This window comes from Lethenteron reissneri, chromosome 33, assembly GCF_015708825.2.
Source record: "Lethenteron reissneri isolate LAM-NWPU_2019-01 chromosome 33, ASM1570882v1, whole genome shotgun sequence".
Lineage (NCBI taxonomy): Eukaryota > Metazoa > Chordata > Hyperoartia > Petromyzontiformes > Petromyzontidae > Lethenteron > Lethenteron reissneri.
Genome location: NC_083811.1, coordinates 165,972 through 192,890, shown reverse-complemented (window position 1 = coordinate 192,890; position 26,919 = coordinate 165,972). Strand labels below are relative to the sequence as shown.

At 57.3% G+C, this 26,919-nt stretch overlaps 1 protein-coding gene across 2 annotated transcripts; it reads left to right on the top strand.

Moving 5' to 3' along the window:
* Positions 1-1,908: 1,908 nt before the first annotated feature.
* Positions 1,909-26,912, top strand: DRAM1 (DNA damage regulated autophagy modulator 1). 2 transcript variants are annotated; one of them, XM_061564784.1, is made up of 8 exons: positions 1,909-1,972; positions 11,167-11,363; positions 16,787-16,854; positions 18,745-18,884; positions 22,140-22,305; positions 23,127-23,176; positions 25,433-25,525; positions 26,589-26,912. In XM_061564784.1, the coding sequence occupies exons 1-8, from the start codon at positions 1,937-1,939 to the stop codon at positions 26,670-26,672; spliced, it is 834 nt and encodes a 277-aa protein (XP_061420768.1). In that variant the 5' UTR covers positions 1,909-1,936; the 3' UTR covers positions 26,673-26,912. The 2 variants fall into 2 exon arrangements, with proteins under 2 accessions (XP_061420768.1, XP_061420770.1); XM_061564786.1 differs by lacking the exon at positions 1,909-1,972 and adding an exon at positions 10,684-10,972.
* The last annotated feature ends 7 nt before the right edge of the window (positions 26,913-26,919 follow it).

Here is a 26,919-nt window from a genome sequence, read left to right as displayed (position 1 = left end):
ACGGGGGGGTGGGGGACACGGGGGGGGGAAGGAGACACGGGGGGGGGGGAGAAAGAGACACGGGGGGGGGAAGGAGACACGGGGGGGGGGGGACACGGGGGGGGGGACACGGGGGGGGGAGGAGACACGGGGGGGGGGAGACACGGGGGGGGGGGGGAAGGAGACACGGGGGGGGGGGAGAGAAAGAGACACGGGGGGGGGAAGGAGACACGGGGGGGGGGGGACACGGGGGGGGGGGACACGGGGGGGGGGAGGAGACACGGGGGGGGGAGGAGACACGGGGGGAGGGGGAGGAGACACGGGGGGGGGAGGAGACACGGGGGGGAGGGGGAGGAGACACGGGGGGGAGGAGACACGGGGGGGAGGGGGAGGAGACACGGGGAGGAGGGGGAGGAGACACGGGGGGGAGGGGGAGGAGACACGGGGGGGGAGGAGACACGGGGGGGAGGGGGAGGAGACACGGGGGGGAGGAGGGGGAGACACGGGGGGGAGGGGGAGGAGACACGGGGGGGAGGGGAGGAGACACGGGGGGGGGGGGAGGAGACACGGGGGGGAGGAGACACGGGGGGGAGGGGGAGGAGACACGGGGGGGGAGGAGACACGGGGGGGAGGAGACACGGGGGGGAGGGGGAGGAGACACGGGGGGGAGGGGGAGGAGACACGGGGGGGAGGGGGAGGAGACACGGGGGGGAGGGGGAGAAGACACGGGGGGGGAGGAGACACGGGGGGGAGGGGGAGGAGACACGGGGGGGGGAGACACGGGGGGAGGGGGAGGAGACACGGGGGGGAGGGGGAGGAGACACGGGGGGGAGGAGACACGGGGGGGAGGAGACACGGGGGGGAGGGGGAGGAGACACGGGGGGGAGGGGGAGGAGACACGGGGGGGAGGGGGAGGAGACACGGGGGGGGGACACGGGGGGGGGACACGGGGGGGGAGAGGAGACACGGGGGGGGGGGACACGGGGGGGACACGGGGGGGGGGAGGAGACACGGGGGGGGACACGGGGGGGGGAGGAGACACGGGGGGGTGGGGGACACGGGGGGGGGAAGGAGACACGGGGGGGGGGGAGAAAGAGACACGGGGGGGGGGAAGGAGACACGGGGGGGGGGGGGACACGGGGGGGGGGACACGGGGGGGGGAGGAGACACGGGGGGGGGAGGAGACACGGGGGGGGGGGAGGAGACACGGTGGGGGGGGGAGAAGGGGACACGGGGGGGGGGAAGGAGACACGGGGAGACAGAGGGAGGAGACGCGGGGGAGGAGGAGGAGACACGGGTGGGACAGGGGCAGGAGGAGGAGACACGGGGAGACAGAGGGAAGAGGAGGAGACACGGGGAGGAGACAGAGGGAGGGGGAGACACGGGGCGGGAACGAGGAGCAGGACTCGAGAAGAGGAGGCGACACGACAGGGGAGGAACTGGGGACAGGCAGAGAGAGGAGAGAGAGAGAGGAGGCGGAAGTAAAAAAAATAACGGAATCAATTTGAGACGGCAGCAGCAGCAGCAGCGAACGTGATGAGAGGGACAGGGAGGAGGAGGAGGAGGGATGTTGCGAGGAGGCGGGATTGGGGGAGGAGGAGACGGGAAAAGGAGGAAACGAGATGAGAAAGAGAAGTGTGATGTTGAGCTGTGGCGCTCTCTGGCAACGTCATTCGCGAGCCGAGAGCCCTGAGCTCAATCCCAGTGCCCCTCGCCAGTCCACACTCCGCTGTCCCCGTGTCGGTCCCTCCACATAAACAAACAATAAAATTGTTTACCCATTTCATGAGCACACGCGTCCTCCTCCTGTGAGTGCATACTTTTAGCAACATCGATTCAACACGAAACGCTGGGCCAGTTTCGACATTCAGTGTCTCACCAGCAGACTGAATCAAGCACTGACTGTGAAGACGATGCCTGTGCAGACGGAGCACAGCCAGGTGCCTGTGCAGTGCTGATGATTCCCAATGGCTGCATTTGTCGACTCTTCTTGGTAAGTGGAACTAAACAATAACACATTCAGCTCAGGAGCTGGTGGTCTGGACGAGGCTGAAAGCATTGCACATGCAATGCCGCGTGTTGCGGCACTGGGAATGGGGAAATCCACCGATTGACATCCAAACCGCACGACAATGGAGTGATGCAATGGAGTGATGACAATGGAGTGATGCAATGGAGTGATGACAATGGAGTGATGCAATAAAGTGATGACAATGGAGTGATGACAATAGAGTGATGACAATGGAGTGATGACAATGGAGTGATGACAATGGAGTGATGCAATAAAGTGATGACAATGGAGTGATGACAATGGAGTGATGCAATGGAGTGATGACAATGGAGTGATGCAATAAAGTGATGACAATGGAGTGATGACAATAGAGTGATGACAATGGAGTGATGCAATAAAGTGATGACAATGGAGTGATGACAATAGAGTGATGACAATGGAGTGATGACAATGGAGTGATGCAATGGACGATGATCACGTTGTAGGGCGTCTCTCTCGCTATCGCACTGTTTCTAGAGCACAGACGCAAGGGCCCCGAAAGGCCAAACGGACAGCAACAAACAGCACGATTATTGTCATAATAGATGACAGTTAATACGGCTCTTGAATTGAGCAAGGTTATTCACAGCTTGGGAAAAGAGGCGATGGGATTGAGTAGAGCGAGGGAAGCAGCACAAAGGCAGTGTTGCGACCTGCCAGGGTGGCGGGTTGGACGCTGTGTGTGGTGGAGTCTTGGTGGGCCCACTCGACTTGACACCCAGAGGTCGCGGATTCTAATCCATCTCCCGGAGCGGCAGTTAAAACAACGGGGCTCAAGTTTCTTAATCCCCCCCCTCCCCGACCGCCTCTATACACCCAGCAGCAGCATAAATCAAGTTCACCACAGGCGCTCAAAAGCAGATGGCGTGTGGCGGACGTCTGGCGAAAGTTGTGGAAGAGGAGACCAAGTCACTCCGACAACTCCCTCGAGTGGACGCTTTTACACCAATGTTGGCGTGAGCAGAAAATTGACAAACCGCATTTACAATGTTACGAGTTTACTCTCTCACATACCACGTTTTATTTACGTGACAATCCTTACTAATTGGCTGTGTCAGGTGGTGGCATTTATATTTACGCGATCTAACAAAAAAAAACTTTATTATGGTGCGAAAGAAGTTCAACATACATATTATTCCATGATAAATGAAACACTGGATACCTCAGCGAGATGGGGTGTCACGAGCAAGAGGACACCGGCAATTGGGAATAAAACCGCTCTCGCCGAGTCAGCTGGTCTCGTGGAATCGCCTTCACTGAGCCCGTTCATTTTGCGTGAATTCTCTTTCGCTTTCGTTTCTCTGCCTCAGGGTTCAATTCATGTGAACACAGCGCCCCCTGCCGCACAACATGTTTACATCCATAATAAAGGGGTTTTGGGTTATGCCGCGTAAATATATAAATGTGTCGTTAAAACCCGCCACCACCCGACACATGTTTCTATTTACGCGATCTAACCCAAAAAACCTCAACTATGGATGGTATTGGTCGCGAAAACCTACTACGTGTTAAACAAACATGTCTACACTTCGAGGACAAGACAGAGATCCCCCATATAGCATTGAACAGACTATATTCTTTTGGTTCTTTCGGTAAAGTCACGTAGATAGGTTCAAAGAAAATAGCAAAAATAACAAAAAACTACGACGTTTCGATCGCAACACAAGCGGTCATCATCATCAGGAAAAAGGGGATGACGACCGCTTGTGTTGCGATCGAAACGTCGTAGTTTTTTGTTTTTTTGCTATTTTCTTTGAACCTATCTACGTGACTTTACCGAAAGACCCAAAGAACACTAATTCCTGCAGTCACGAAAGCTTCAAGTCGAGATTTAATGGTCTTGAACAGACTGTTAGGGTAAATGCTGTTAGAAAGCTCATGTGAAAGCCGACACGGCACACGGGGTTTTGGGTGGCTAGCATCACGCCCGGCCGCCTTTGTCTCCCGAGTGGCGATGTTTACATTCTTCACCAGGTACTCATTGGAGGCTGAGTCGACTTAGGGGAGGCCCAGGACCGTTTAATATATTCGTCACTGGTGTTGACCTTGAGCAGGAACCGAACTCGGGTCACTGGGTTCACATCGCAGCGCGCTAACCACGACACGAATTCAACACACGTCGACACGCCACCCATACCTCAATACACCACCGCAAATGGCACTTCAACAGACAATATACCAAACACGCCCGATATCCAAGCTCTCATTGCTTGGGAAGTTGTTGGAGAATGTGGTCACATCCCAGTTGGAAGATTGTCTTGAGACCGGCGGCTTCTGAAATACTATACCCAATCCGGCTTTGAAGCCGGACATCGCACTGAGAAGGCTCTCGTGTGTGCGGTCCATGGACAGGGGACAGCGTTCTGCCCTTATGCTGGACCTCTCGGCGACCTTCGACACAATTTCTCGTGCAGTTCTGCTGCAACGCCTGCGGCCCCGTGCAGGAACCGCCTATTCCTGCCAGGGCCCGCAGTGGTCTGCTTTTGGGCTGAACGAATTGGGGAAAATATCTAATTGCGATTTTTCTGACAGATATTGTGATTTGATTTGCGATAAAAAAAATTAAGTCAAGCTTCAGTTCAATATTCACTGAAAACATGTGATGGAGCATTACCACATGATACCATCAAGATATGAACTGCTCTATATAGTCTAATGCAAAGATGAGAACTTAAAAATATGAATTGCTTCCAACATGTATTTATAAAAAATTTTTATTGAAATAGAACAATCAGAAATAGAACAATTGTTAAGTTAAATAAATAAAGTTATAAGTTAAAAAAATCCAATAAGAAAGTAATAACACTTTTCAAATCGCAAAAAATCGCAGCATTTGCGATTTGTTTATCGCATTGTTTCAAATTGCGATTTCGATTTGAAATAGATTAATCGTTCAGCCCTAGTGTGCATTGTAACCACTGCTTTTCAAGCTGTATGTTCAGCCACTGGGTAACATCACCTGGAGGCATGGCCTGTGTTACCATCAGTTTGCTGATGGCAGCACAGATCTATGTCCCATTTACCGGCGCATCCGAGTCGCGACTCTGCATTGTCAGTTTGTCCGACAAAACAGAGAAAATGATGGTGGCCTCTGATGCGACATTTAGGTTTGGCCAGGGTGAGGTTGAACTTCTGCTCATAAACGGGATCTAACTTTGCACCTTGCCCAAAGTGCGTAAACTCGGGGGGTGTATTCGAACGTGCGTGCCATGGTCGCAGCAATTCCTTGCTTTGCGCTCTCTCCTGTCAGCTGGCGGCCTTGAATCACGCCCCACGCCTTCGTATCGACGCTTCTTGATTCTGGCAACGGACTTTGTGCCAATCTCCCACGTGTCGTGGTTCGGAAACTTCAGCCACGGCAGAGCACAGCAGCCCGAATGCCGAGGCGCATTCCCCGCCCTGCATTGGCTTTCGGTCAGCTTCTGTATTGACTGCAAGACGGCCGTTTTGACCTTGAAAACTCTGCCCGGTCCTAGACCGACATACCTGCGGGCCCGGTTGGTCCCTCATACGACTGGGGCCTATGTGTTACGATATTCAGAACGGGGCCTACTCTTCCAGCCGCGGATCCTGCACCGCCGCAAGCTGGGTGGGCGGCCCTTCGTGAGTGCCGCTCCTCGGACCTGCAAAGCCTTGCCGGCTGCGGCCAGCTGCGATCCGCAAACACCGCGTGTTCAGGGGGGAATGAATGACTCGTGGCTTCCACAGTTTTCCTTTAGGTGTATATCATCGTTCCATTACTATTACTACTACTAGCTTGTTTGCCCGTCCTAGAATGTCTGTGAGCCAAGAATGTCTGTTTGTGTGTCCCGCACGTGACGTCACTCCACATGCCGCACCCCCTCCTCATTAATATTCATGAGCGGGTGGATTTTTACACTCACCCAGAAGGTCGAGCGGAAATATTTTTTTTCGCAAATTCGCGACAAGTTTGACGTTTCTTTATTGAAAGTGAATCTAATAAATAATTCTACGCAGCAACAAAGTGGGTTCGGTATCTTTATTTATTTCTTCAGCATTTGAGACAAAAGGTAAGTCTAATTTATGCTTCTACATTATGGTAAAATAGTAATTTCTCGGTGATTTTCCAGATATTGTATCGATTTCCAATGTATTTCAACCCCAGCGACCAAAAGCAGAAGAGAATAAAGTATCAGAGCAGTGAATTTGAACAAATTGAAGACCATCGTTAGCAGGAAGTGTTACTACCTAGGCCAAATTGCCCGAAACGACCACAAATACCAGCTATTAAAGCAAATCCTGGAAGGAAAAATCGAAGGGAAAAAACGACCAGGACAGCCAAAAACGACATGGCTCAGTAACATCAAAACATGGCTACAATTAACAACAGCACAAACTCTACACGCCGTGCTAGACCGGGACCAATATCATCGTGAAGTCGCACACGCCGTTAGGCAGCACTAAAGAAGAAGAAGAAGGTCAGTTATATACAGTGCTACAGTGACATGAAGTGATGTGTTTTATGACATACTTTTGTGTAAGATTCACTACAATTAAATTGACACAAGATACAATTATACTCTGCTCAATTGTTTCGTAAATATTACAGCTTCCGTCCTCGGACGGGCAAAGAAGCTAGTATTTTATATTTGAATTTGTACAATGTTTTGATACCCCATTTGGTGGAGGTAATATTACATTTCAAATAAAACTTGTAACTGAAGATGATTGAACAAATGGAAGGCGCATAATATGGCCTCAATGCGTTACGCATTTTCCTATAACGATGCATTTTACCTTGGGCTGCCTCACTGCGTCTCAAGACGCTTTCAGGAGGGTCCTGCTACTTTGGGATGTTTGGCCAATTCCAGTAATGAGAGTTTGGCTTTGCGTGGGAGGAAAGTGGAAAACCCGGGGGAAACTCTCCACACATTGGAGGGGGTGACACTCAAATATCTGCACAGATAGATTCAATAATTCATGGCTGTGCTGCCATCTCCTGGCCACCTCGCAGCCAGCAACAACCCTGTTTACTCCTACGCAGCCTCCCACTCAAGCAATAACCAGGCTTAGCCCGGCTGGCAGTGTAAGACACATCCATCATGCAAGTGGAGAATGTAGTAAACTACATACGCCTCCTCCACATACATATCCGCTTGTCCACGGAAAACATGCGTGTGTTTGTTACATCCCATCAGTCGCACGGCCTTTGAGAGGGCATCATTTCAGCCGCATTCCTTCAATATAAGCAAACAACTGTGGACCGGGGTTTTTCCCCCCAGATACAGATCGAGCAACTGTACAGCACTGCTACACAGGCACGCGTGACTGCCGGCAATACATTGTCATGTCGAAAGCGGCCAAAGGTCCCCTCCGATTAGCACAGTTGGCTACGTACGGTGCGAAAGAAATTCAACATACATACAGTTAACATTGAATCGATGCTGCTGGAATTATTCACTCTCAAAAGACAACTGATATGATGTGTAAACCATTTATTTTAATTTGTTTTACGTGGAGGAACAGAGACGAGCGCTGTATCTACGTGCGTTTGTTACGATTTTCTGTGATGACGGAAAGTCCAGCCTTGGGACTCGAGCAACACCGGGGAAATCCCAGACCACAAACCCCGTACGGAGTGGAGTCGGTGGAGTGGAGTTCTGTGCAATGGTTGATGTGGTGTGGGGTGGTGTGGCATGGTATGCAGTTTAATGTCGTGGTGTAGAGTGGATTAGAGTGGTCTGCAATGTAGTGGTGTAGAGGGGATTAGAGTGGTCTGCAATGTAGTGGTGTAGAGTGGTGTGTTGTGGAGTGGTGTGTTGTGGAGTGTAGTGGTGTAGAGTGGTGTGTTGTGGGGTGTAGTGGTGTAGAGTGGTGTGTTGTGGAGTGTAGTGGTGTAGAGTGGTGTGTTGTGGAATGGTGTGGTGTAGAGAGGTGTGTTGTGGAGTGTAGTGGTGTAGAGTGGTGTGTTGTGGAGTGTAGTGGTGTAGAGTGGTGTGTTGTGTAGTGTAGTGGTGTAGAGTGGTGTGTTGTGGAGTGTAGTGGTGTAGAGTGGTATGTTGTGGAATGTAGTGGTGTAGAGTGGTGTGTTGTGGAGTGTAGTGGTGTAGAGTGGTGTGTTGTGGAGTGTAGTGGTGTAGAGTGGTGTGTTGTGGAGTGTAGTGGTGTAGAGTGGTGTGTTGTGGAGTGTAGTGGTGTAGAGTGGTGTGTTGTGGAGTGTAGTGGTGTAGAGTGGTGTGTTGTGGAGTGGAGTGGTGTAGAGTGGTGTGTTGTGGAGTGTAGTGGTGTAGAGTGGTGTGTTGTGGAATGGTGTGGTGTAGAGTGGTGTGTTGTGGAGTGTAGTGGTGTAGAGTGGTGTGTTGTGGAGTGTAGTGGTGTAGAGTGGTGTGTTGTGGAGTGTAGTGGTGTAGAGTGGTGTGTTGTGGAGTGTAGTGGTGTAGAGTGGTGTGTTGTGGAGTGTAGTGGTGTAGAGTGGTGTGTTGTGCAATGTCGTGGTGTAGAGTGGTGTGTTGTGGAGTGTAGTGGTGTAGAGTGGTGTGTTGTGGAGTGTAGTGGTGTGGAGTGGTGTGTTGTGGAATGTCGTGGTGTAGAGTGGTGTGTTGTGGAGTGTAGTGGTGTAGAGTGGTGTGTTGTGGAGTGTAGTGGTGTAGAGTGGTGTGTTGTGGAGTGTAGTGGTGTGGAGTGGTGTGTTGTGGAGTGTAGTGGTGTAGAGTGGTGGGTTGTGGAGTGTAGTGGTGTAGAGTGGTGTGTTGTGGAGTGTAGTGGAGTGGAGTGGTGTGTTGTGCAATGTAGTGGTGTAGAGTGGTGTGTTGTGGAGTGTAGTGGTGTAGAGTGGTGTGTTGTGCAATGCAGTGGTGTAGAGTGGTGTGTTGTGGAGTGTAGTGGTGTAGAGTGGTGTGTTGTGGAGTGTAGTGGTGTAGAGTGGTGTGTTGTGCAATGTCGTGGTGTAGAGTGGTGTGTTGTGGAGTGTAGTGGTGTAGAGTGGTGTGTTGTGGAGTGTAGTGGTGTAGAGTGGTGTGTTGTGCAATGTCGTGGTGTAGAGTGGTGTGTTGTGGAGTGTAGTGGTGTAGAGTGGTGTGTTGTGGAGTGTAGTGGTGTAGAGTGGTGTGTTGTGGAGTGTAGTGGTGTAGAGTGGTGTGTTGTGCAATGTAGTGGTGTGGAGTGGTGTGGTGTGGAATGGTGTGGTGTGCAGGGGTGAGGTCTGGAGTGGAATATAGGGAATGGGGTGGAGTGGTTGGTAGTGGAGTGGTGTTGAGTAGCGTGGTGAGCGTGGTGAGCAGGGTGAGGTGTGAAGTGGAGTGCTGTGCAGTGAAGTGGTGTAACATGGAGTGGATTCGTGTGGAATGGTCCAGAGTGGAGTGGAGTGCTGTGGAGTGTAGTGGTGTAGAGTGGAGTGGAGTGCTGTGGAGCCGTGTAGAGTGGAGTGGAGTGCTGTGGAGCCGTGTAGAGTGGAGCGCTGTGGAGCCGTGTAGAGTGGAGCCGTGTAGAGTGGAGTGGAGTGCTGTGGAGCCGTGTAGAGTGGAGCGCTGTGGAGCCGTGTAGAGTGGAGCCGTGTAGAGTGGAGTGGAGTGCTGTGGAGCCGTATAGAGTGCTGTGGAGTGGAGCCGTGTAGAGTGGAGTGGAGTGCTGTGGAGCCGTGTAGAGTGGAGTGGTGTGGAGCCGTGTAGAGTGGAGCCGTGTAGAGTGGAGTGGAGTGCTGTGGAGCCGTGTAGAGTGGAGTGGTGTGGAGCCGTGTAGAGTGGAGCCATGTAGAGTGGAGTGGAGTGCTGTGGAGCCGTGTAGAGTTGAGTGGTGTGGAGCCGTGTAGAGTGGAGCCGTGTAGAGTGGAGTGGAGTGCTGTGGAGCCGTGTAGAGTGGAGTGGTGTGGAGCCGTGTAGAGTGGAGCCGTGTAGAGTGGAGTGGAGTGCTGTGGAGCCGTGTAGAGTGGAGTGGAGTGCTGTGGAGCCGTGTAGAGTTGAGTGGTGTGGAGCCGTGTAGAGTGGAGCCGTGTAGAGTGGAGTGGAGTGCTGTGGAGCCGTGTAGAGTGGAGTGGAGTGCTGTGGAGCCGTGTAGAGTTGAGTGGTGTGGAGCCGTGTAGAGTGGAGCCGTGTAGAGTGGAGCGCTGTGGAGCCGTGTAGAGTGGAGTGGTGTGCAATGCAGTGTAGTGGTGTAGAGTGGGGTAAAGTGGAGTGGTGTTGAGTTGTTTGGTGTGAAGTGGTTAAGGGGCCGTCCATAAATGACGTCACGCACCTAGGGCGGGGGGGTCAGACATTTGTGACGATGTGTGACGAGGGGGGGGGGGGTGGGAAATGTGACGTCACATCAAAATGCGCAACTTTAAATAAATATAGACAACACGTTCTACTTAATTAAATATACTTTTTAATAAATGTTTTCTCCTCCAACATCAGAGTGCAGCGCCACATTAAATACGCACTACAATGACAATAGTTTAAAGCGATTTGAAGCATATTTTATTTTCAAAATTAAAAATATGGTTTGGGGGGGGGGCAGAGCTGTGTGACGTCATATTTGAGGGGGGGCGTCTGACTTTTTGTGACGCCGTGTGACGAGGGGGGGGGGGGGTAAAAATCGTCCAAAATCGCGTGAGGTCATTTATGGACGGCCCCTAAGTGGTTTAGAGTGATGTGGGATGGAGTTGAGTTGTGTGGATTGGAGTGGGAGCGGAATGGGGTGGAGCGGCGCTGAACTTCTCTATTCGGTCCGGATGTCACGGCTCTGGGCTCTGTGCGGGGCAGCATTTCCTATTCTTAAAGCGACCGTGTTTGTCTCTCTCTAACCGTGCCCCTCTCTCTCTCTCTGCATGCGCCTCTTCCAGTGTCTCCCTTTCTGTGTCGCTCCTGTATATCCCTGTCTCTCTCCCCGTGTCTTTCTCTCTCCGCGTATCTCTCTGTGATGATGGATTAGTCACGCGCTGCGTGGGAGGCGAGTAACGCAGTGGGTCACTTCCTCGTGCTCAGTTCGCCGGGGCACGCTCTGCAGGTAGGTCCGCTCCGTGAGATGTCTTCGTCGGGGAGCTCAGTGCGTGTACTCGCTAGCGTGTACACGCACACGGGTATACGGGTTTGTGCACGGCACACATTCACACGGGTCTGCGTACATACACACCCACGCGTGTACACGGCTTCGTGTACACATTCACACGGCACGTGGTCGATGTGCACTCCGTGGTGCAGGGTGCAGCGCGCGCTTCGTGCGGCGTGTCTCGGTGCGGCTCCACGAGGCTCGGCTCCATGCCGTCCTTTTGGTGGTTCACGGAGGGCGCTTCCGCGCTGCCGCTCTTCGTGGTGTGCTGGACCACCGTCACCTTCGCAACCAGCTACCTCACGGCCGCATTGCGCGGGGACGTGGATCCCATACTGCCCTATATTAGGTACAAACTCATCTGCCTGCGCACTCAGCACTTACTCGCCTGCCCACTCACTCGCCTGCCCACTCACTCGCCTGCCCACTCACTCGCCTGCGCACTCACTCGCCTGACCACTCACTCTCCTGCCCACTCACTCGCCTGCGCACTCACTCGCCTGGCCACTCACTCGCCTGCCCACTCACTCGCCTGACCACTCACTCGCCTGCGCACTCACTCGCCTGCCCACTCACTCGCCTGCCCACTCACTCGCCTGGCCACTCACTCGCCTGCCCACTCACTCGCCTGACCACTCACTCGCCTGGCCACTCACTCGCCTGCCCACTCACTCGCCTGCGCACTCACTCGCCTGCGCACTCACTCGCCTGGCCACTCACTCGCCTGCCCACTCACTCGCCTGACCACTCACTCGCCTGCCCACTCACTCGCCTGGCCACTCACTCGCCTGCCCACTCACTCGCCTGCGCACTCACTCGCCTGCCCACTCACTCGCCTGCCCACTCACTCGCCTGCGCACTCACTCGCCTGCCCACTCACTCGCCTGACCACTCACTCGCCTGCGCACTCACTCGCCTGGCCACTCACTCGCCTGCGCACTCACTCACCTGCCCACTCACTCGCCTGCGCACTCACTCGCCTGGCCACTCACTCGCCTGCCCACTCACTCGCCTGCGCACTCACTCGCCTGGCCACTCACTCGCCTGCCCACTCACTCGCCTGACCACTCACTCGCCTGCCCACTCACTCGCCTGCGCACTCACTCGCCTGCCCACTCACTCGCCTGCGCACTCACTCGCCTGCCCACTCACTCGCCTGCGCACTCACTCGCCTGGCCACTCACTCGCCTGCCCACTCACTCGCCTGCCCACTCACTCGCCTGCGCACTCACTCGCCTGGCCACTCACTCGCCTGCCCACTCACTCGCCTGACCACTCACTCGCCTGCCCACTCACTCGCCTGACCACTCACTCGCCTGCCCACTCACTCGCCTGGCCACTCACTCGCCTGCCCACTCACTCGCCTGCGCACTCACTCGCCTGCCCACTCACTCGCCTGACCACTCACTCTCCTGCCCACTCACTCGCCTGGCCACTCACTCGCCTGCCCACTCACTCGCCTGCGCACTCACTCGCCTGCCCACTCACTCGCCTGCGCACTCACTCGCCTGGCCACTCACTCGCCTGCCCACTCACTCGCCTGACCACTCACTCGCCTGCGCACTCACTCGCCTGCGCACTCACTCGCCTGCCCACTCACTCGCCTGCCCACTCACTCGCCTGGCCACTCACTCGCCTGCCCACTCACTCGCCTGCGCACTCACTCGCCTGGCCACTCACTCGCCTGCCCACTCACTCGCCTGCCCACTCACTCGCCTGCGCACTCACTCGCCTGGCCACTCACTCGCCTGCCCACTCACTCGCCTGCCCACTCACTCGCCTGACCACTCACTCGCCTGCCCACTCACTCGCCTGCGCACTCACTCGCCTGCGCACTCACTCGCCTGACCACTCACTCGCCTGCCCACTCACTCGCCTGCGCACTCACTCGCCTGACCACTCACTCGCCTGACCACTCACTCGCCTGACCACTCACTCGCCTGCCCACTCGCTCGCCTGCGCACTCGCTCGCCTGCCCACTCACTCGCCTGCGCACTCACTCGCCTGCCCACTCACTCGCCTGCGCACTCACTCGCCTGCCCACTCACTCGCTTGCCCACTCACTCGCCTGACCACTCACTCGCCTGCCCACTCACTCGCCTGCGCACTCACTCGCCTGCCCACTCACTCGCCTGCGCACTCACTCGCCTGCCCACTCACTCGCCTGCCCACTCACTCGCCTGCGCACTCACTCGCCTGCCCACTCACTCGCCTGCGCACTCACTCGCCTGCCCACTCACTCGCCTGCGCACTCACTCGCCTGACCACTCACTCTCCTGCCCACTCACTCGCCTGCCCACTCACTCGCCTGCGCACTCACTCGCCTGGCCACTCACTCGCCTGCCCACTCACTCGCCTGCCCACTCACTCGCCTGACCACTCACTCGCCTGCGCACTCACTCGCCTGCCCACTCACTCGCCTGACCACTCACTCGCCTGCCCACTCACTCGCCTGCCCACTCACTCGCCTGCCCACTCACTCGCCTGACCACTCACTCGCCTGCCCACTCACTCGCCTGCGCACTCACTCGCCTGACCACTCACTCGCCTGCGCACTCACTCGCCTGGCCACTCACTCGCCTGCGCACTCACTCACCTGCCCACTCACTCGCCTGCGCACTCACTCGCCTGCCCACTCACTCGCCTGCCCACTCACTCGCCTGCGCACTCACTCGCCTGGCCACTCACTCGCCTGCCCACTCACTCGCCTGACCACTCACTCGCCTGCCCACTCACTCGCCTGCGCACTCACTCGCCTGCCCACTCACTCGCCTGCGCACTCACTCGCCTGCCCACTCACTCGCCTGCGCACTCACTCGCCTGGCCACTCACTCGCCTGCCCACTCACTCGCCTGCCCACTCACTCGCCTGCGCACTCACTCGCCTGGCCACTCACTCGCCTGCCCACTCACTCGCCTGACCACTCACTCGCCTGCCCACTCACTCGCCTGACCACTCACTCGCCTGCCCACTCACTCGCCTGGCCACTCACTCGCCTGCCCACTCACTCGCCTGCGCACTCACTCGCCTGCCCACTCACTCGCCTGACCACTCACTCTCCTGCCCACTCACTCGCCTGGCCACTCACTCGCCTGCCCACTCACTCGCCTGCGCACTCACTCGCCTGCCCACTCACTCGCCTGCGCACTCACTCGCCTGGCCACTCACTCGCCTGCCCACTCACTCGCCTGACCACTCACTCGCCTGCGCACTCACTCGCCTGCGCACTCACTCGCCTGCCCACTCACTCGCCTGCCCACTCACTCGCCTGGCCACTCACTCGCCTGCCCACTCACTCGCCTGCGCACTCACTCGCCTGGCCACTCACTCGCCTGCCCACTCACTCGCCTGCCCACTCACTCGCCTGCGCACTCACTCGCCTGGCCACTCACTCGCCTGCCCACTCACTCGCCTGCCCACTCACTCGCCTGACCACTCACTCGCCTGCCCACTCACTCGCCTGCGCACTCACTCGCCTGCGCACTCACTCGCCTGACCACTCACTCGCCTGCCCACTCACTCGCCTGCGCACTCACTCGCCTGACCACTCACTCGCCTGACCACTCACTCGCCTGACCACTCACTCGCCTGCCCACTCGCTCGCCTGCGCACTCGCTCGCCTGCCCACTCACTCGCCTGCGCACTCACTCGCCTGCCCACTCACTCGCCTGCGCACTCACTCGCCTGCCCACTCACTCGCTTGCCCACTCACTCGCCTGACCACTCACTCGCCTGCCCACTCACTCGCCTGCGCACTCACTCGCCTGCCCACTCACTCGCCTGCGCACTCACTCGCCTGCCCACTCACTCGCCTGCCCACTCACTCGCCTGCGCACTCACTCGCCTGCCCACTCACTCGCCTGCGCACTCACTCGCCTGCCCACTCACTCGCCTGCGCACTCACTCGCCTGACCACTCACTCTCCTGCCCACTCACTCGCCTGCCCACTCACTCGCCTGCGCACTCACTCGCCTGGCCACTCACTCGCCTGCCCACTCACTCGCCTGCCCACTCACTCGCCTGACCACTCACTCGCCTGCGCACTCACTCGCCTGCCCACTCACTCGCCTGACCACTCACTCGCCTGCCCACTCACTCGCCTGCCCACTCACTCGCCTGACCACTCACTCGCCTGCCCACTCACTCGCCTGCGCACTCACTCGCCTGACCACTCACTCGCCTGCGCACTCACTCGCCTGGCCACTCACTCGCCTGCCCACTCACTCGCCTGGCCACTCACTCGCCTGCCCACTCACTCGCCTGCGCACTCACTCGCCTGGCCACTCACTCGCCTGCCCACTCACTCGCCTGACCACTCACTCGCCTGCCCACTCACTCGCCTGCCCACTCACTCGCCTGCCCACTCACTCGCCTGGCCACTCACTCGCCTGCCCACTCACTCGCCTGCGCACTCACTCGCCTGCCCACTCACTCGCCTGCGCACTCACTCGCCTGCCCACTCACTCGCCTGCCCACTCACTCGCCTGCCCACTCACTCGCCTGACCATTCACTCTCCTGCCCACTCACTCGCCTGGCCACTCACTCGCCTGACCACTCACTCGCCTGCGCACTCACTCGCCTGCCCACTCACTCGCCTGCGCACTCACTCGCCTGCCCACTCACTCGCCTGCGCACTCACTCGCCTGCCCACTCACTCGCCTGGCCACTCACTCGCCTGGCCACTCACTCGCCTGCCCACTCACTCGCCTGCGCACTCACTCGCCTGACCACTCACTCGCCTGCCCACTCACTCGCCTGAGCACTCACTCGCCTGCCCACTCACTCGCCTGCCACTCACTCGCCTGACCACTCACTCGCCTGCCCACTCACTCGCCTGCGCACTCACTCGCCTGACCACTCACTCGCCTGCCCACTCACTCGCCTGCCCACTCACTCGCCTGCCCACTCACTCGCCTGCCCACTCACTCGCCTGACCACTCACTCGCCTGACCACTCACTCGCCTGCCCACTCACTCGCCTGCCCACTCACTCGCCTGCGCACCACCTGCCCACTCACTCGCCTGCCACTCACTCGCCTGCCCACTCACTCGCCTGCCCACTCACTCGCCTGCCCACTCACTCGCCTGCCCACTCACTCGCCTGCCCACTCACTCGCCTGCCCACTCACTCGCTACCCACTCACTCGCCTGCCCACTCACTCGCCTGCCCACTCACTCGCCTGCCCACTCACTCGCCTGCCCACTCACTCGCCTGCCCACTCACTCGCCTGCCCACTCACTCGCCTGCCCACTCACTCGCCTGCCCACTCACTCGCCTGCCCACTCACTCGCCTGCCCACTCACTCGCCTGCCCACTCACTCGCCTGCGCACTCACTCGCCTGCGCACTCACTCGCCTGCCCACTCACTCGCCTGCCCACTCACTCGCCTGCCCACTCACTCGCCTGCGCACTCACTCGCCTGCGCACTCACTCGCCTGCCCACTCACTCGCCTGCGCACTCACTCGCCTGACCACTCACTCGCCTGCCCACTCATTCGCCTGCCCACTCACTCGCCTGCGCACTCACTCGCCTGACCACTCACTCGCCTGACCACTCACTCGCCTGCCCACTCACTCGCCTGCCCACTCACTCGCCTGCCCACTCACTCGCCTGACCACTCACTCGCCTGGCCACTCACTCGCCTGCCCACTCACTCGCCTGGCCACTCACTCGCCTGGCCACTCACTCGCCTGGCCACTCACTCGCCTGGCCACTCACTCGCTTGCCCTCTCACTCGCCTGCCCACTCACTCGACTGTGCGTGTGAGCAGTGACACTGCTGGGCGGCCCCCGGAGAGCTGCGTGTTTGGACTGATGTTGAGCATGTCAGCGCTGACAGGTACCACTAACCTCTCGCCCCCCCCCGCTCACCACTCACAGACAACCACTCACTACACCGCTGACCACTCAGACACCACTCGCAGACATTTACGACCACCACCACACTGAGGTCGCGTGGCTTTGAAGGGAGAGCAATGAGCGGTGTTCCCATGTGCACTGTGTTCCAGGGACGTGCGGTCAGGGGAGGCAGGGGAGGCAGAGCCTCACCTGCCATCCTCCAATGAAAATAGCTGTTACGAAAAAAATATATATAATAAAATAAATATTAAGATGTTTCCACTGATCTGTGTTATAAATGTCATTTCTGTACGATTCCAATAATTTTGATAGTAAAAATCGCCAAATTTGCGGAACTCCGCTGCAAATACAGGAAGAGACGAGAATTCCCTCAGCAAAACACTACACCATGGGGCCCGTCGCATCTCTGACCAGCACCACCTAGCCAGTGATTTGGAGCACGTACACCAAGCCCTCAGGATGAACGGATACTCGGACCGTACAATCCGCAAAGCTGTCTCCCCAGCCATGCGGAGACAACCTTCTGAGGATCCAACCAAAACCATCACCTTAACGTACATAACAGGGGTTACCAAAAATATTTCCCAATTCTTAAACAAACACAAGATCCAGGTTCGTTTCAACACAGTACACAAAATCCGTGATTTGATCCCATCTGTAAAGGATGTGATTCCTGACATGCAATACCGGGTGTCTACAAACTGAGTTGTGGTTGCAGCAGCAGTTACATTGGGGAAACGAAACGACATGTCTCGGACCGCGTGTTCGTGAACACAAGGCAGATCTGAAACACGGCAAGACCAATACCTCTGCCGTTGCCGATCATTGTTTTAACGCTGTGGGCACACACGAAATGTATTTTTCCAAGACGGAGGTACTCTGCAAACCTACCGGCTACCTTCAGAGATTTATTCATGAAGCCATCCAGATATTTTAACACAGACACAACTTCAACCGAGAGGATGGGTAAAAACTGAGCAATCATTGGAAGGACGTTATTAACCAGGTAAAGTCTGAACTGACTGTGATGTTTCCATCCTACCTGCCTATGTCAGCTGTTATTTCTGACTCTCTGTCTCTCTCTCTCTATGCCTCTCTCTTAGATCTCTCATGCTCACATGTCCTTTGCATTGCACTCTCATGCCTTTGGATTGCACCACTCTTCGATTTCACGTTAACATGCTAATCTCTCACATTAACATAGCCACTTCCGTGCCCTCGTCTAGGAGACCGCTCTCCTATCTTACAGTTACATGCTAATTTCTCACGTTAACATCACTAGCCCCGACCACTTCTTTATGACCCTTGGGCTACACCCATTTCAAACCTTTTCAAACAGTCTGCCTCAGCAGCAGACCATGCTTTCCCACCTGATGACGGACGCTTGTGTTGCGCCAGAAACGTCGTGATTTATTTAATTTTATACCTCCGTGACTTCACCGAAAGAAACAAAGAGTAAGAGACGAGAGATAAGGCAGCGACGAGCTCAGCATCCCCTCTGATTGCGCAACCCCTCAGTAACTGGATGGAGTGCGGGCAATAAGTGAGTGCCTGTTACTATCTCAGTATGTCACCAATGTAATGTTTGTAGACCCCTTCATTTCATGTCCTCGCCTTCCATACTCCAGGTAACTTATTTCACGTATGTGTATAAAGATATTTAGGCTCGCTGGTCTCGTCATGAAACTGCAATGAAAAAGCACCAGGGGAGGCAGCTATCACATCTGCCTCACTGAGGGGGACGTGTCTAACACGCCCCCTCAGTGTGTGAATCTGGCTCTGACACGAGCCAGTGCCTCCCCAGCCATTGACCTCACCGCACGTCACTGCCGTGTCCCCCGTGTCTCCCCGCGTGTCTCCCCGCGTGCAGCCGCTCTCACGATGTTCGTGCGCTACCGGCTGGTGGCGTGCGCGACGTGTGGCCGCAGCTGCGCCGTCTTCGTCAACCGCACGGGGTTCGCCATCGGCCTCATCAGCTGCCTCGGGCTCCTCGTGATCGCCAACTTCCAGGTGATGACGAGGTGGTTGTGATGGGGGTGATGACGAGGTGGTTGTGATGGGGGTGATGACGAGGTGGTTGTGATGGAGGGTGATGACGAGGTGGTTGTGATGGGGGTGATGACGAGGTGGTTGTGATGGAGGGTGATGACGAGGTGGTTGTGATGGGGGTGATGACGAGGTGGTTGTGATGGAGGGTGATGACGAGGTGGTTGTGATGGGGGTGATGACGAGGTGGTTGTGATGGGGGTGATGACGAGGTGGTTGTGATGGGGGTGATGACGAGGTGGTTGTGATGGAGGGTGATGACGAGGTGGTTGTGATGGGGGTGATGACGAGGTGGTTGTGATGGAGGGTGATGACGAGGTGGTTGTGATGGGGGTGATGACGAGGTGGTTGTGATGGGGGTGATGACGAGGTGGTTGTGATGGGGGTGATGACGAGGTGGTTGTGATGGAGGGTGATGACGAGGTGGTTGTGATGGGGGTGATGACGAGGTGGTTGTGATGGAGGGTGATGACGAGGTGGTTGTGATGGGGGTGATGACGAGGTGGTTGTGATGGGGGTGATGACGAGGTGGTTGTGATGGGGGTGATGACGAGGTGGTTGTGATGGAGGGTGATGACGAGGTGGTTGTGATGGGGGTGATGACGAGGTGGTTGTGATGGAGAGTGATGACGAGGTGGTTGTGATGGGGGTGATGACGAGGTGGTTGTGATGGGGGTGATGACGAGGTGGTTGTGATGGGGGTGATGACGAGGTGGTTGTGATGGAGGGTGATGACGAGGTGGTTGTGATGGGGGTGATGACGAGGTGGTTGTGATGGAGGGTGATGACGAGGTGGTTGTGATGGGGGTGATGACGAGGTGGTTGTGATGGGGGTGATGACGAGGTGGTTGTGATGGGGTGATGACGAGGTGGTTGTGATGGAGGGTGATGACGAGGTGGTTGTGATGGGGGTGATGACGAGGTGGTTGTGATGGAGGGTGATGACGAGGTGGTTGTGATGGGGGTGATGACGAGGTGGTTGTGATGGGGTGATGACGAGGTGGTTGTGATGGAGGGTGATGACGAGGTGGTTGTGATGGGGGTGATGACGAGGTGGTTGTGATGGGGGTGATGACGAGGTGGTTGTGATGGAGGGTGATGACGAGGTGGTTGTGATGGGGGTGATGACGAGGTGGTTGTGATGGGGGTGATGACGAGGTGGTTGTGATGGGGGTGATGACGAGGTGGTTGTGATGGGGGTGATGACGAGGTGGTTGTGATGGGGGTGATGACGAGGTGGTTGTGATGGAGGGTGATGACGAGGTGGTTGTGATGGGGGTGATGACGAGGTGGTTGTGATGGGGGTGATGACGAGGTGGTTGTGATGGGGGTGATGACGAGGTGGTTGTGATGGGGGTGATGACGAGGTGGTTGTGATGGGGGTGATGACGAGGTGGTTGTGATGGGGGGTGATGACGAGGTGGTTGTGATGGGGGGTGATGACGAGGTGGTTGTGATGGGGGTGATGACGAGGTGGTTGTGATGGGGGTGATGACGAGGTGGTTGTGATGGGGGGTGATGACGAGGTGGTTGTGATGGGGGAGTGATGACGAGGTGGTTGTGATGGGGGGGTGATGACGAGTTGGTTGTGATGGGGGTGATGACGAGGTGGTGTGATGGGGGGTGATGACGAGTTGGTTGTGATGGGGGTGATGACGAGGTGGTTGTGATGGGGGGTGATGACGAGGTGGTTGTGATGGGGGGTGATGACGAGGTGGTTGTGATGGGGGTGATGACGAGGTGGTTGTGATGGGGGGTGATGACGAGGTGGTTGTGATGGAGAGTGATGACGAGGTGGTTGTGATGGGGGTGATGACGAGGTGGTTGTGATGGGGGTGATGACGAGGTGGTTGTGATGGGGGTGATGACGAGGTGGTTGTGATGGAGGGTGATGACGAGGTGGTTGTGATGGGGGTGATGACGAGGTGGTTGTGATGGAGGGTGATGACGAGGTGGTTGTGATGGGGGTGATGACGAGGTGGTTGTGATGGGGGTGATGACGAGGTGGTTGTGATGGGGGTGATGACGAGGTGGTTGTGATGGAGGGTGATGACGAGGTGGTTGTGATGGGGGTGATGACGAGGTGGTTGTGATGGAGGGTGATGACGAGGTGGTTGTGATGGGGGGTGATGACGAGGTGGTTGTGATGGGGGTGATGACGAGGTGGTTGTGATGGAGGGTGATGACGAGGTGGTTGTGATAGGGGTGATGACGAGGTGGTTGTGATGGGGGTGATGACGAGGTGGTTGTGATGGAGGGTGATGACGAGGTGGTTGTGATGGGGGTGATGACGAGGTGGTTGTGATGGGGGTGATGACGAGGTGGTTGTGATGGGGGTGAGATGACGAGGTGGTTGTGATGGGGGTGATGACGAGGTGGTTGTGATGGGGGTGATGACGAGGTGGTTGTGATGGGGGTGATGACGAGGTGGTTGTGATGGGGGTGATGACGAGGTGGTTGTGATGGAGGGTGATGACGAGGTGGTTGTGATGGGGGGTGATGACGAGGTGGTTGTGATGGGGGGTGATGACGAGGTGGTTGTGATGGGGGGTGATGACGAGGTGGTTGTGATGGGGGGTGATGACGAGGTGGTTGTGATGGGGGGTGATGACGAGGTGGTTGTGATGGGGGTGATGACGAGGTGGTTGTGATGGGGGTGATGACGAGGTGGTTGTGATGGGGGTGATGACGAGGTGGTTGTGATGGGGGTGATGACGAGGTGGTTGTGATGGGGGTGATGACGAGGTGGTTGTGATGGGGGGTGATGACGAGGTGGTTGTGATGGGGGTGATGACGAGGTGGTTGTGATGGGGGTGATGACGAGGTGGTTGTGATGGAGGGTGATGACGAGGTGGTTGTGATGGGGGGTGATGACGAGGTGGTTGTGATGGGGGTGATGACGAGGTGGTTGTGATGGGGGTGATGACGAGGTGGTTGTGATGGGGGTGATGACGAGGTGGTTGTGATGGGGGGTGATGACGAGGTGGTTGTGATGGGGGGTGATGACGAGGTGGTTGTGATGGGGGTGATGACGAGGTGGTTGTGATGGGGGTGATGACGAGGTGGTTGTGATGGGGGGTGATGACGAGGTGGTTGTGATGGGGGTGATGACGAGGTGGTTGTGATGGGGGTGATGACGAGGTGGTTGTGATGGGGGTGATGACGAGGTGGTTGTGATGGGGGTGAACACAATCCCCTCCCCCCGCCCCCCACGTGTAGAACACCACGGAGTTGGAGGTGCACATTGTCGGGGCCGGGTTGGCGTTCGTGGGGGGCGCCCTCTACGCGACGCTCCACGCGCTCCTCTCGTGGCACACGGAGTCGCGGGGGCTCGCGTGTGTGCGCGCTACCCTCGCCGCATGGAGCCTCGCCAGTGGCGTCACGAGCATCCCACGTGCGCGTGTGCGCGTGCTTGTGTGTACACGTGTGTGTGCGTGTACACGTGCGTGTACAATATGTGTGTCAAGATGGGCCTCGATGGAGGAGGCTCGTGAAGGACGCTATTGGGCAATTGGAGGCAGTCGCCCTCCAGCAACAACGGAGGACAGAGGAGCGGACACTCAAAACAGCAAGTTGGCACAGTGGGGGGTACAGCTGGTGCATCTACCGGTCATCTCAGTCAGCCAAACCGAGGCACCTGTTGGGTCTATCCTGAGACCTCCTGTCAGCGAGCCTTCGACACTTCACGTGGCCTCAAAGTGAACCTGGCGTAGCACAGGCGCCGTGGTTAGATCGCTGTCACTTAGTGGCGAATAGCGGGGATTGGTATTGGTGTGTAGCGGGAATCGAACTCGGCGACTCGAGTTCGATTCCCGCTCACGGCCAACACCAGTGACGATTATCTTAACCGATCCTGGGCCTTCTTAAGTCGACTCAGCCTCAAATGAGTGCCTGGTGCGGTGTGTAAACATCGCTAGCACTGGGGAGACAAAGGCGGCAGGGCGTGGTGCTGGCCACCCACCCCCTCGTGTGCCGTGTCCACCTTCATAGGTGCTCGCCAACAGCACTTTCCCCAACAGTCGGTTAAGGCTATATAGGGGATCGTTGTCTTTATTTGCGTGTGTACACGTGCGTTTAGCGGTGAGGCGATGTGGGATATCTTTGACTTTGTGTACACGCGTGTGTGGTGAAGTGGTGCAGTGGTGTGGGTGGCTGTTGCCACCTTCAGTGTGAACCTTGACCCAGTACCTGCTGCTGCTGCTGCAGTGGTGGTCGCTGCCTGCCTCGCCACTTGGGACCTCACGTACAAGCATCAGGTGCCTCCCCGCCCGCCCGCCCGCCACACCATCACCACCCTCACGGCACCACCACCACCCTCACGGCACCACCACCATCACGGCACCGCCACCCTCATGGCACCGCCATCACCACCCTCACGGCACCACCATCACCACCCTCATGGCACCACCATCACCACCCTCACGGCACCACCACCACCCTCACGGCACCACCACCATCACGGCACCGCCACCCTCATGGCACCGCCATCACCACCCTCACGGCACCACCATCACCACCCTCACGGCACCACCAGCAGCACCCTCATGGCACCACCATCACCACCCTCATGGCACCACCATCACCACTCTCACGGCACCACCATCACCACCCTCATGGCACCACCATCACCACCCTCACGGCACCACCACCCTCACGGCACCACCACCATCACGGCACCGCCACCCTCATGGCACCGCCATCACCACCCTCACGGCACCACCATCACCACCCTCATGGCACCACCATCACCACCCTCACGGCACCACCACCACCCTCACGGCACCACCATCACCACCCTCATGGCACCACCATCACCACCCTCACGGCACCACCATCACCACCCTCATGGCACCACTATCACCACCCTCATGGCACCACCACCACCACCCTCATGGCACCACCATCACCACCCTCATGGCACCACCATCACCACCCTCATGGCACCACCACCACCCTCATGGCACCACCATCACCACCCTCACGGCACCACCACCACCACCCTCATGGCACCACCATCACCACCACCCTCATGGCACCACCATCACCACCCTCATGGCACCACCACCACCACCACCCTCACGGCACCACCATCACCACCCTCACGGCACCACCACCACCACCACCCTCATGGCACCACCACCACCACCCTCACGGCACCACCACCCTCATGGCACCACCATCACCACCCTCATGGCACCACCATCACCACCACCCTCATGGCACCACCATCACCACCCTCATGGTACCACCATCACCACCCTCATGGCACCACCATCACCACCACCCTCATAGCACCACCATCACCACCCTCATGGCACCACCATCACCACCCTCATGGCACCACCATCACCACCCTCATGGCCCACCATCACCACCCTCATGGCACCACCATCACCACCCTCATGGCACCACCATCACCACCACCCTCATAGCACCACCATCACCACCCTCATGGCACCACCATCACCACCCTCATGGCCCACCATCACCACCCTCATGGCCCACCATCACCACCCTCATGGCACCACCATCACCACCCTCATGGCACCACCATCACCACCCTCAAAGCACCACCATCACCACCCTCATGGCACCACCACCACCACCCTCATGGCACCACCACCACCCTCACGGCACCACCACCACCACCCTCATGGCACCACCACCACCACCACCCTCACGGCACCACCACCACCCTCATGGCACCACCATCACCACCCTCATGGCACCACCACCACCATCCTCACGGCACCACCACCACCACCCTCATGGCACCACCACCACCACCACCCTCATGGCACCACCATCACCACCCTCATGGCACCACCACCATCACCACCCTCATGGCACCACCACCACCACCCTCATGGCACCACCATCACCACCACCCTCATGGCACCACCATCACCACCCTCATGGCACCACCATCACCACCCTCATGGCACCACTATCACCACCACCCTCATAGCACCACCATCACCACCCTCATGGCACCACCAGCACCACCCTCATGGCACCACCATCACCACCCTCATGGCACCACCATCACCACCCTCATGGCACCACCATCACCACCCTCATGGCACCACCACCACCACCATCCTCATAGCACCACCATCACCACCCTCATGGCACCACCACCACCACCCTCATGGCACCACCATCATCACCACCCTCATGGCACCACCATCACCACCCTCATGGCACCACCATCACCACCCTCATGGCACCACCACCACCACCACCCTCATGGCACCACCACCACCACCACCCTCATAGCACCACCATCACCACCCTCATGGCACCACCACCACCACCCTCATGGCACCACCATCATCACCACCCTCATAGCACCTCCATCACCACCCTCATAGCACCACCATCACCACCCTCATGGCACCACCACCACCCTCATAGCACCACCATCACCACCCTCATGGCACCACCACCATCACCACCCTCATGGCACCACCGCCTCCACCAACTATGGCTGACCGCACCTCACCCCGCAGGCTAAGACCCTGCTCCGAGTGTCCGCCGCGGCCGAGTGGAGCCTCGGGGTTTCCTTCCTCACGTTCTTCCTCACCTTCATCCGCGACTTCCAGGTGTGACTCCCACCCCAAACACCCGCTGTGTAGCCTTTAACAGACGTTTGTAGCACCGATGAAGGTCGCCACATGAGGGAGTGGGTGGTCATCTGCCATGCACAGTGACATTGTAGCAAAAACAGCCTCTGTTCACCACTAAGTGGCGGTCACGTCACCACGGCGCTTGCACCAGGCCGTGCACACTTTGAGGCCTTGTGAAGTGTCGAAGGCTCTCCGGCAGGAGGTTGCGGGATGTAAGTAGCCAACTGCGATCATCGGAGGTGCGGGGGAAGGATAACAAACTAAACACATAATAAAGCAATTCTCAAGAAATTAGTTTTCAATTCAGATTTAAAAGTGCATAGCTCCAGTGGCTTCTTAATATCGTAAGAGCGTTCCAGATGGCCGAAGAAGCGCATTTGAAAGTGACCGATGCATCACCGACGCCTCCTGCTGTGCTAACTTGCTGTGTTTTAGCCGCCCGGCGCGCTGCTCGTTGTGAGCGTCGCTCCTCTGCCCTCCACAGGTTGTTAGAGGGAGACGGCCTCCAATTGCCCAGTAGCGTCCTTGACAATCCTTCAGCGGCCGGTCTCGACACCGCTGGTTCCAGCTATCGGCAAGTCCACTCAGGGGCAAACAAAAATCCCTCTTATAGCCTTAACAGACTGTAGAAGCAAGTGCTGTTAACGAGTATATTGAACTTCTGTTGCACCGTACGTATCCAACCGTGCTAATCGGAGGACGACAAACTTAACGGGTAGCAGCACCGATGAAGGTCGGCACTCCACACGAAGGAGTCAGTGGCCAGCACCACGCCTGACCGCCTGTCTCCATAGTGGCGATGTTTACATTTGATACCAGGTACTCATGAGGCCGAGTTGACCTAGGGGAGGGCCAGGGCGGGTTCAGATAATCGCCACTGGTGTAGCCCGTGAGCGGGAATCGAACCCAGGTAGCCGGGTTCGTAGCGCAGTGCTCTAACCGCTGCACTTCCGCTTCCCACTCAGGGACACACACAGTGACAGACACTCAGACTCGGCTGGACCCTCACCACCCCCCCCCCCCCCATTCACCTCCGCAGGGCATGAGATTCCGTGTAATCGCGGAGCCGAGTCCGGAGCACCAGAGTTTGCTGGACGAGAGGAGGCGACTTCTGCCCCAGTGATGTCCCCGCGAGGACTTGACGCGCGTCATTCCGAGCCTCACCCGAGATGCAGCCGGCTGATGCAGACCCGATCACCCCAGACCTCGTTTCTGTCCCCATCCCCGCGGATTCCACGGTGGAGACCATGACAATGATACAGTATTGATCGCGTTTTTATAATGAATTATTTTTATACCAATCGCGCTGCACTTATATTGAATAACCACGTGAATAAATGACTTGACTCACAGAGGTACCAGACACGAGG

What these genes read in the sequence shown, in the direction of transcription:
- DRAM1 (XM_061564784.1), top strand. Translation starts at nt 1,937, where the DNA reads ATGATTCCCAATGGCTGCATTTGTCGACTCTTCTTG. An exon ending in GAGCATGTCAGCGCTGACAG is followed by an intron (nt 16,855 to 18,744) that starts GTACCACTAACC and finishes CCCCGCGTGCAG; the next exon opens with CCGCTCTCACGATGTTCGTG. An exon ending in ACCTCACGTACAAGCATCAG is followed by an intron (nt 23,177 to 25,432) that starts GTGCCTCCCCGC and finishes CTCACCCCGCAG; the next exon opens with GCTAAGACCCTGCTCCGAGT.